Source organism: Takifugu flavidus, chromosome 3 (genome assembly GCF_003711565.1).
Source record: "Takifugu flavidus isolate HTHZ2018 chromosome 3, ASM371156v2, whole genome shotgun sequence".
Classification (NCBI taxonomy): Eukaryota; Metazoa; Chordata; class Actinopteri; order Tetraodontiformes; family Tetraodontidae; genus Takifugu; species Takifugu flavidus.
Genome location: NC_079522.1, coordinates 12,859,787 through 12,871,100, shown reverse-complemented (window position 1 = coordinate 12,871,100; position 11,314 = coordinate 12,859,787). Strand labels below are relative to the sequence as shown.

General features: G+C 43.7%; 1 protein-coding gene across 2 annotated transcripts; it reads right to left on the bottom strand.

The window, feature by feature from the left end:
* Positions 1-639: 639 nt before the first annotated feature.
* On the bottom strand, positions 640-11,071 carry LOC130523447 (calcipressin-1-like). 2 transcript variants are annotated; one of them, XM_057028795.1, is made up of 5 exons: positions 10,773-11,071; positions 10,487-10,634; positions 3,700-3,873; positions 3,162-3,321; positions 640-2,981 (listed from the first exon to the last, which is right to left on the bottom strand). In XM_057028795.1, the coding sequence occupies exons 2-5, from the start codon at positions 10,607-10,609 to the stop codon at positions 2,797-2,799; spliced, it is 642 nt and encodes a 213-aa protein (XP_056884775.1). In that variant the 5' UTR covers positions 10,610-10,634; positions 10,773-11,071; the 3' UTR covers positions 640-2,796. The 2 variants fall into 2 exon arrangements, with proteins under 2 accessions (XP_056884775.1, XP_056884777.1); XM_057028797.1 differs by lacking the exons at positions 10,487-10,634; positions 10,773-11,071 and adding an exon at positions 5,324-6,575.
* Positions 11,072-11,314: the final 243 nt, after the last annotated feature.

Below are 11,314 nucleotides of genomic sequence, written 5' to 3'. Positions count from 1 at the left end.
TTCGCGGCGGTTGCAGCATGCATTTGGGCGCATTACCGCCACCTAGTGTTTAGGAGTGTGGCTCCAGAAGCGAGTAGCAATAAATAATTAAATAAATCCAACAAAAAGACAAACACCCCACTCACTCTTACGAATTTCAAAATAATTTTAATGCCCTCACTTCCTGTCCAATATACTGAATTTTATTTTACTTTGCGCTTTAATATCGCTTTCACTTCTTTCCAAAAGATGGTAAAAATTTAATGTGATGGTTATTTTCAAAAGGCAGACCTGCGTTCCAATCATTAATTTCGTGTTCCTTGGGTAAATCTAAAATATAACCGCCGCGGAGACATTCCACGCAATAGTCTTCATTATGGGGACACCTGGGGACCGGTGTTGTAGTGAAGGCGGATCCAGCTCCAAAATCAGGACTTCTGCTGACACGTTTAATGCCGTCAAAAGGTGCCTCGCAATATACATATGAAGTCGCATTAAATGGCTTCAGCTCTCACTTGCATCCATAACGTCCGACCCTGGAAGCTTTAGTTATTTTAATGTTTCTACCCGGCCAGCAGGGGGCACTCATACAGTTTCACAGAGGAATCGTACGACACGCCTGTTTCATTCTTTTAGACAAAATCATTTCAAGTACATGCGTCATGAAGGTCATATCTTTATTTAATGGTAATTCAGTAACATTGCAAAGATAGGCAGGATTAAAATAGCAGTTGTAAAAAAGTGGCTAAACTGACAGAGCATCATGTAACCTTTTCAACCTTACAAGATTATCAGTGATTTTCAGGCAGTGCATCGAGAGCTTCACAGTGCTTCTTCCACAGGCTAACATTTGCTCATCATCCTGAATGCTAGCATCAGTGAGGTCCTTGAGGAGAAAAAAATATGGCTTCGAAACAGAAGCATGTCTGCGACATTTAAAAACTACATTTGATTCACTAATCCTCGTTTCATTAGTCCCAATTTGTTTTGTGATTCTCCAAGGATGCATCCGTTAGTCTTTCGACCAACATTTTCAGATTTATATGCAGCGGTCTGAGGTTGCTGCCCACATAACAAAATAATTACAGCCTATTCAAGCCAAGTCGATCGACAATTAGGGCCTCGACCAAGAAAGCAACGCCATTACACATGCGATGTCTTCTTACCCATCCTCTCTTGTAATTTAACACTGATTTGTTCTGCTAGCAGCATGTATTTGTGCGGGGCTGAACTAACCTGATTAGCAACGAACAAAATATATGCCAGAATTAGGTGTAGAACTGCCGATACATTTCCTGCCTCACAGGGGAAACACTTTCAGTTGTTAATGTTGCACATTCCAACACATCTGCAGGTTTTTACAATTTTCTCTCCAGCGGCAACAAAGACAACTGTGGTGTTGTGAGATCAACACCCAATTTTGGGAGCAATTTGAAAGTCAATAAACTGGTGATCAAATGGAAACTCAATGCTCTGCCATTTCTGTCTTGTCTTGTTGCCAGACAACCCTTAAACCAGGCCGTCGATTTTCAAGATTTAGCTTGAAGCACCTAAATGCAAATATCAGATATTTGTAAGTCTTCAACACAAACCTTTGGATGTCTATTAAAAAACCCCGAAACATTCTAGATCTTCTATAAATGTTAAATAAAGAAGCATGTGACGTAACATATTGTCATGAAAAAGTGACTCCAATCCGAATGTGGAAGCAACAGTTAACACAACAGTCAGAACAGCAATTGATCTACACTTCACACACATTATTCTGATGCATATTTTCCTACACACACCTTACACTGTATTAATCAAAGACATAATTTACAGGCAACAGACCTTAAAACAGTGTTTCAGTTGTACTTTCTTTCAGTATGCTATTTAGCCCATCTGTTTGTTTTTTCTATTTTACTGACGACACACTCTTGGTTGTTAAAGCTATAATTCAGCTTCAGCAAATTACAGACAACGCTTGTTTTGCTACACGACATCCAAAACACAAACCAAAACTGGAATCAAACCCGGAAAAACCCCGTCAGAGGTCATGACAGCAACGACACGGTGGGTCCAGATGCGACGCAAGCTTCGACTTCACTACACGTCCACCACAGAACATATGCAAATGTGCAGCTGTCACATTAAACAGCAGAGCTGGCGAACTGCAGCCGAGCGAGTGGAGAACCAGCGCGTACCAAGACGTAAAGCGGACAAACACACGCGTAGCACCATCGCAGAAAAATTAAAAAAAAAACAAAACAGTCGGTCAAAGTTATGACTAAATGACTCAATACAAAATCAATCTCCTGTTATTTCTACACCAGAAACAAACCAAATACCTTCCCAGGAGGATGCTGCATTCAAGTCATGTGGGAAGAATCAGCATTCAAATCTGTTGCAGTGGTTGTGTAAGAGGACTTTATCTGCACTTGAAAAGCTTCCTTGCACAAAACACACAGACTTAGTCAAAGCGCATTTGATTCAAAATGTCAGTACAATCCAAAGATCCAGAAGTACTTATTGTGACAGCAATGTGGTCAACATGTTTTACCGATTACAAATGAATGCTTCGTCTCCAAACTGGCCATTTTTTCTCTCTCTTTGACACTCTTCCCTTTCCCATGGGACTTGAATGCAGCATTTGACACTATGTTTTCTCACTCCATCATATGAAATGCTCATCTATAGGAAATTTCTGCCCCCTCAGGTGCATTTCCAAAGTCCTCAAACCTTCTCCAAAGCTCTAAGAGCATATCTAGCTCTTGGCCAATGGCTTCAGGACAAATGGTGACAGCCGCCACACTGTGTTCCCTGCTTTGTCATCATTCACTGCTCAATCCTGGGCGTGTAATCGGGGCGACGCGTTTGAATGATCTTCGGCCGCGGGGCGCGAGCCTTGTCGTCTTGGTCACTGTCGCTGGGGACCGGGTTGCCGACCTGCTCATCCTCGCAGACATGCACGACCACGCTAGGGGTGGTGGGGGTGGCGGTATGAAGTTCATACTTCTCCCCTATGAATCACAGAAGAATCGAGCTTTCAGGCAACCGCCACATTTACACGCTCACAACATATTGACAAAAAAAGCCTGGTCAGTAATGAATGTGTCCCTGCTGTTAGGCAGCAGCATACATTTTGATGCAACTACAGGTCTGGTCAAGCCCGACATGTTAGCTCAGGCCCAACAACATACCTGGTCCTAGCTTGGAGATGGCACACAGCAGGTCATAGTTGATGACTGGGGTGGCATCCTGAGATTGTTCCCAGCCCACTGGAGGGGACGCAGGGGGCGAGATCAGGAACTGCTTCTCTGGCTTTGGGGGCTCAAGCCGAGGACTCCCTATGTGGACAGACTGCAGACAGGGAAGGCAAAAATGAGTTTGACGGGCGGACGAGTGGCAAATGAGACCGTCGGGGGGAAAAACAATACAGAAATGCCACGATCTGCAACTTAAGGACCCATGCTAGCCAAAACTAAGAAGTGATGCTGGAACAGTCACTGTGTTTCTTCCCCGGATCACACTTCATTGTCTGGCAGAGCGTTACAGAGGTTATACAATAATTAAGGTGTTATTGAAAAGTGGGCAAACAAATCTGATGTTTCTCCATGTAAATCCCACACAAGGCTCTATTTTTCTGACGCCTAAATAAAGCTCCTGAAGAGAGTAAAGCGCCTGATTGAAATGAGACAGAGATTTTGTAGGTCCATCGTGCAACTTCAAAGACATCACCTGGGCAAAGTACAGCCTCATCTCTTTGCCGCTGAAGTCGGTCTTGTGGAGCCGTAGCCTCGCTTCAGCTGCAGCCAGCGCGTCACTGAAGCTGATGCGAACACGCCGGAAAGACTTGAAGTACTGGAACTGCACCTCTGGGTCGAACGATCGGAACAAGGCTTCGAAACCTGCCTGGTGGGACAAGAGCGAGAAAAATACAGAGTCAATTCACGACAATTTGAATCAATTAGAATCGAGTTATCATAAAAGCTAAAGCAAGAAGCAGCTGTGACAGAAACGCGGCCAAAAATAAGGTGACACTGAAGCGAGTGTATGCTGGACTCGGGCAGCTGGGGCCTCAATTTTAGATGAAACATCACGGTCACAGATGCTAATTTAAAAGATGAAAGACAGACGACCTTGGCTGTGACATCCACAAGGACACAGAGACAATGATGCAGATGGCCACACGTTAATAATCTGTTTAACCTCTGGCCTTGCAACTTCGAATCATTACAACGTCAGCAAATCCTCCGTGACTGCTTAGGTCAATGTGTTAGAGTTGATTCAGCCCCTATTAGCCAAGAAATGATATTAACTTTGAAAGGAGCATTCAAAGACTGTTAAACATAATTGTGGGAGAGTGAACCACGAAGGCAGATCCTGAAGAGACCGATTATGTCACCGTGCGAGTTAATTGCATGATTGCCCCTCTTCAAAGATGACGGAAATGGAAAGATGGAAAAAGACGGAAAGATTTTCCACTGGTCCCGACCAATTCAAGAGAATAATCCGTGTTCTGTCGAGAGGATCGGGTTACATCAAACACGCCGTCGCAGTCATCAGAGTTTAAATACTCGGGTTAAAAATAGCATTTCACAAGTCCTCCCTGCCTCCTGCATTGAGCAGTTGGTGCGACGCACATGCCGGTCTGTGCCGCAGCACAAGGCACATCCCTGCTGACGCTGCCCTGCCGTGGTGAGTTTTAAAGGACAGAGGACACTTTAGGTGGGCTTGGAGTGGATTCGCACACAAAAACAGGAAACGCATTGATCTCTCCCTTCCTGTTTATGTGGCACTCGATTCTCTCCACTTTTTCTGTTGGGCAGCTACCGGTGGCGATTCTGTGAATCTTGTGGTATGAAAACATGTTGGTTCAAATGGCAACCGTGTTAAAATGGTACAGGGAACGTGCAACGTATGTTATTTTGATGCATGTTCTCAAATCCAGATGGGATCGTGCTCACACACATTACTGGCGTTTGCAGCCTTTTTATTCCAGCCTCCAAACCCCTGACTCTCAGACACCATGTGCCTCCTTTAGAGAACATCTTTGGTCATCTCAAAAGCCCAGCAGTGATATTATAAACCCAATTACATCACTATGACATCACATTTGGGTCATTTTCTCACTGGTGATTGTTGTCTCACAGCCTCGCTGGCTAATCTATTCCGTGCTGAAAAGATACTGAAAATATTTCATCTACATATCTGCAATCTGCTGCAGCACATGAATACAGAACACCTTTGCATGTACAGACAGTTTAGTCTATTTTTGATGCCAGGCAACACTAAAGACAAAGAACAAAAGTCACAGCTGAGTGGTGTGTTCCAAACACTGGTTGGAGCCGACCGGTCTTACCTGAGCCTCCGGGTGGTTGAACACTTCCTGGTTTGTCACAGAGGCTACAAGGCAAAAATGGTTACACTTGGTCGTCTTGATGTGCATGATGTGTGAGCCGGGCAGCCGGAACCTCTTCCACTTGATGGCTGAAGCGAGGCCGCAGTGGGACAATGAAACCCCCCTCAGCGCAGACGAAGACGTTGACGGTGGTGGTGATGGTGAGGATGACGACGATGAAGAGGAAGGGGGAAATCGGGGGGAACGGGGGAGCGTTGCTTTCCCCAGCGTGACACACAAAAAGAGGTAATGGAAGCTCCTCAACAGGAAATAGGTCAGTATTCCCAGGGTGCACGGATCTTCTTTTGTCTTCACCCTGAGAGTCCAAAGTGTTGCAGCATTCTTCTGTTCAACTCAAAGCCTCCGAGCCCACATCCCAAGGTTAGCTACTCTGGATTTCAGAAGCACTGCGGCTTCAACACTCTTCCTCCTGCTGCAGTTAGCAGACTGAGGGAATTTTCCAGAGATTTGGGTGTGGAGAGCTGGAAATGTCATTCAGCCTGTTTTAAGCTCGCTCCGGATCCCCTCTCTCCTCCTTCTGCTCCACAGGCGCTTTAAATGAGCCTCCGCCATCCAATGACGCATGACCCACTATCCCCTCCCTCTCATGGGCTCATTCATTCACTGCAAACCAATCGACTCATGGAAGTGGGAGGGACCTGGCTTCTACGTTGCTGCTCTCCTGACAGATGCAGCAATGCTGACTAACCACGCAGAAATAGGGACACTGTGCACGGAGAGAAATACGGGACAGACGACGGCAGATGCCCCGAGAAAACGGACAATCAAGCCACGTTCTGATGCTTCACGCCCAGGCATAAAATGCTTTGCATTGTGAAACCTGTGCGATAAATAGATCTTTTTCCACCTTCATTTCACACACACACGCACAGCACAGACACACGCCTGTGACAGGGAATGTAGAAGACGCCGAGTCAAAGGACAGCTGCAGACAAAAAGGGAGATATGAGGGAGGCAAGAATAGAAAAAGCAGAGAGAGAGACTGGTGGGAGGAGGAGGAGGGGAAAGGTAGTGCTCATGGAAAGTATGCAGTTTGATAACATGCTTTTAGGAGGTATAAATAGAAGAGTTTGAAGTGGGCTGGGAGGATGCAGAGCGTTCTGCAAGGAAAATCATAGCTCGACTATGGACCACTCACTATAATCTGCACCTGTGTGTTGTATCGAAAAATCAATAAGTTCCACACATTCAACATCTCCTGGAGCGAAACTGAAAAGGGAACAAAACACTCAATAAAAACTATTCTCTGCTTGATTACTAATAGCCATGTAACAGTGGGGGGGGGGGGGGTCTTTTGGGGGGCTGTTGTGCAAAAGAAAGACTGGAAATGTCACTTTTCTGCCCCTTTATGGAATCAGAAAAGCAACAGGACCGATCAATGACCTGATTTGCTCTGTGTACCGGTCGTAAAAAATCCACACAGACGTCACAGTGGATAATGTCGCGACACCTGTGTCACGGTTTCCTGCTCGACTGACCCGTTTCCCAGTAAACACTTGACTTATCACAGCAGGAAAAGAACTGGATTTTGCAATCAATAACGATTTTGTTTTCCTCAAACCACGAAGTGAGTCATGACAATGTGAGTGCAGACAACAGACAGCACTTTAAAAATATGGCTAACCCCTCGGGTTTACCCTGGAACTGAAAGGCTGCTGGATTATTATTTACACACCGTGTACATGCACGTATATGCCCATTCAAGACGATCACACTATGAATGGACCAACTAAGCCTAACCCTGACCCGAACCCATTCAGAACCGAGGTGGGAGAGCACACTATCTCGGCACTGACATCTGGCTGCTGGTCCGGTTGGAACCGTGGTGGTGAGAGCCTTATTTCTGCCCTTCATTCTGAAGGTGTTAATGCAGGCTGACATGACTAACAGCATATGCTGCGTGTGTTAAGGATGGAAAAAGCCTGCGTGGAAAATGAACTGGGATGAAGCGTCTGAGGCTTCTGACAGTGGAGCTGACACTCTGGTGTTAAGCGTTGTTTGTTGATGTTAAACATTACCGTGTGAACATGTGTGTAGGTGCTAATCATCTCCAGAGCTCAGCCTCTCCCCACTGTGAGCGTGTGCCATTTTTTCCGCTCTCCTGTTTTTGTTTAATCTTCCCATTTTTTCCATTCCCTCACTGTACAGACTGGCTGGCAACACACACCGACAACTGACAGCTTTTGATTATTATTCAACTAATGTGTGTGTGAGCCAAAGCCAGTCAAATATTTACGGCTCATTTTACGGCTTAAACTTGACAGTAAAAAGGCCTGTTATTTCCTCACTATATTTTAGACACCGCCAGGAACTCAGTTGCGTAATTTAATGAGATGTTTTTATTTCCTAACTTTTCCAGTTTCCTCCTTCAACACCTTCTGATAATTATCTTATACAGATAAAACACAGTCTCAATATTTTAGTTTTATTCATATAAGACAGAGAATTACAAATGAGAAGGATTGATTTTTTGCATTAAATACAATTTAAAAAAAACAACAACAACTCTCAAATCGGAATCGTCCTGTGATTTGACTTGAGTCAGACAGGTTTCAATTTCCAGAACCCGGACTCCAGTGACAGGCAGTCATTGTTGGCTCAAACTAAATTCCACACCAGAACAACTAAAAGATGATTAAGCAGTGACACACTTCTTCCTTTTCCAACTCTTTCTGGAGACGGAGATCTCTGAAACAATATTTTAGGGTCAAAATTCAATTGAAAGGAACAAGTCAGCTTTTTTCCATGTGACACTCTGACTAAGAGCATGTTGAGCAAAACAAAGCTACTCAGATTTTCCACTTGCCCTGAACATGTTTGTCTGCGGGCAGGTTCAGAGGAGCTCTTCTTCTCCATCTATTCATCCATGTCTAACCTGCTTATCCTCTTGTGTAAGAAAAAGCACACACAGAAACCATAATCAGTTAATTACTCTCATTTTTCCCCTTATCTCAAGGACCCCTCCCTCCAGTCCTGGCCCTTTGGAAAAATCCACCGAGACTTTCAAAGTCGTTTTTATTCTTTGAAGGACCTAAATGTGTTCTTCCATACCATTTATTAATGCCCCTATTGGCCTGGTTTCTGCTCCAGTCGGGCTAAACAACTTTTTGTACAAGTGGAAAACAGATTCCATTCACCCACAGACCAGATCATATCCTCAGAAATGTATTAAAGAGACAATAAAAGCATAGCCACAATTACCGGTACAGGAAATTGTTACTTGTTATTGGCTGTGCACTAAGTAAGTTACACAACAGATATTCCATGGCTCATGATGCTCTTTTTCCCCAACAAAGGCACATTTAGGTAAGAAAAGGAGGTTAAAATTAACACAGACTGTATGCAGAAGACATCAGTTTTAACTGGATACAGTAAAAGCCATCATTTAATAAAGGATTCTGGATACAATAAGGCTGTCAAGGAGTGAAACTTTAAATTTGACAAACACAGTAATGTCATGATCTCAAACAATTATGTTATGGTTTAAAAATATTAAATCACAACCGTTGGGAGGATGAATGTAACCCAAAATTGCAATTATTCAGGATTACTGTGAAGCTTTTTTAAATGTAGGCCAACCTGAGGCTTACCTCAAAATAAGAATTCTACTTCAAGCACATTGACTCCACTAACTCACATTAGAACATTCAGAAGAACTGATGATACACGCACGCCCTCGGGGGAACGTTATTCCACACACATTTACTGACCGTGACGGCAGACACCCATAGGAAAACGAGCGGGATTATGGATAAACACAATGGGGGAAAGTCATCAAATGCCCTTTGCCTGTGTCATTTGTTGTTCATTTTCCACAACGTTAGCACCTACACCGTGCCAAACCTTACACAACTGCCTGGGCGTGTATGTGACGGGTAACTGAGCCCGTGTTTTTGAGGACCTGGTCGAATTTGCAAGCACAACTGTGTTTGGACAGGACAGGGATGCTATCCAGTATCTGCAGAATTCCCCCCCCCCTCCCCAGTTTCACAGTGAGCATGATGGCTGCTCAGAGTATAAAATAACAACAAAAACCCTCCATAAGTACATTAGATTTGAAGACAAAAGCATCTACAATCTGTGGTGTATAATTTCCTGATTGTAACTATTCATGTTGTCCTATTAGATATTAAAACATAACAAATATTTTCTTGAAACGAAAAACTACCCTTCGAGCACTGACAGATTTAAGAATAAGTTTAGGTCTGTGCTGTCCAGCAAGTATAAAATAACATTTAATGGGGATGGAGACAAGTTTACGAGCCCTCCACAGACAGGTGCTTCTAACTTTTCCCAAGCCCGTAAATCCTGATGAGATAGTGATGGTGAAGTTAAAACAGCTTGCCATTGCAGTCACTTGTGTTGTCATGGAACAGAGCTCCCCCATCCAGGGTGCGAGGTCAACTATTTCAAAAGAGCTGATCTCATCACTTCAGTGAGTCACGGTGTCCTTTATATTCCATTCAGAGACTTAAAATGCACCGATGCCACTCTGTGAAGGGAAATTACTTCAACAAAACCATTCTTGCACCAGAATCCATTAAATTCAAATGGCGCGATCAGGTTTCCAAAACGTGATGCAAACCTGTTAGATGGCACATCAATGCACGTTGCATATTTATTTTCAGATGCAGCTCCTAATTCCTGGTGAACGACTGCAGCATCACAGTGTATCCAACATGATGATTATAAATGATCACAGGGTCTCACATCAATAGATCTGGGTTGGTGCTACTATGAGTAGAAACTCTTTCAACCTGTGAGACGGATGTCATTGTCGACATTAACCCCTCAGGATAACATTAATGGTCATGAATAAGTGTGTCCTTGTGTTGTCAACTCAGCCATAAGAATTCCTTTACTCGTATCTCCATCTAGTGGTCCGAGTCCCACATATATACAGCTGTAATCCTACAGGCGTCTGGGCTGGATCTAATGCACGAAACCTCCTTAAAAACCCGCCGATCACACCAGCGAGGCCAGATTTTACATGACATTGTGACACATCTGGTTAAAAATCGGAGTTCTCCAGATCGACGAGCGACCAACAGGCAAAAAGAAACGACGCAGAATAAAAAGAAAGCATTCGGAAAAGCTTCTTACCTTTATACTGCCTTCATTGAATAAATCCTCCGGGACTTTGTAGGCTATTAGAGCGTTGGGTAGATCAGTAAACTGGACATCGACTGTCGCCTCTCCGTCTCCGCAATTCTCTACCTGCTGCATCACGACTTGGGAGTATCACAATTATCTTGTGGAGACACATGAACCAAAATTAGCAAAGCACGACTCCATCAACATCAACAAAAAGGGCTTTCTAATGCTCACAACCCATTTTAAATGCGCGTCTTGCATACACCAATTATTGTATTGTGACTATAATACCTACCAATAAAAACGTGAGTGATTTTTCATGTCAATGCAGCGCTTTTGTTGTTGGGTTTCTAGTAACAGCCGGTAGAAGTACAGCAGCCCCCGAGCGTAGCTAACGCAACAACGTTCAGGTGGCTAGCAGGACAATGCTAATGTAGTCCGAGATTAAACTGAGAAAGAACAAGTTGAAACAAAATATTCCGCGTGTTAATTTGGTATCCTGAGTTGTCATGAACAAAATCTGGACAATAAGAACTAATTTAATTTTAATTAGAGAAAAACCCCGATAAATTAACTAGCATGACGCAGCGAATACAGGAAGTGACGCAATGGAATAGACAAAATAGACAAGCGCTTCCGGTTTACGACATTTTCTCAGTTGTTCTTGCGGGTCCCCTCCAGTATTCTGCAAGACTACTGTTATGGTCGTAATAAAGAGCGCTTTTTTTTTGCATTTTTAATAGTTGCAGAATCACATTTTGTGACACAGAAAATAGAAAAATGTATATAATAAAAAACGTCTGTTAACAAACGTTTGATAAAAGCACAATCAATTTA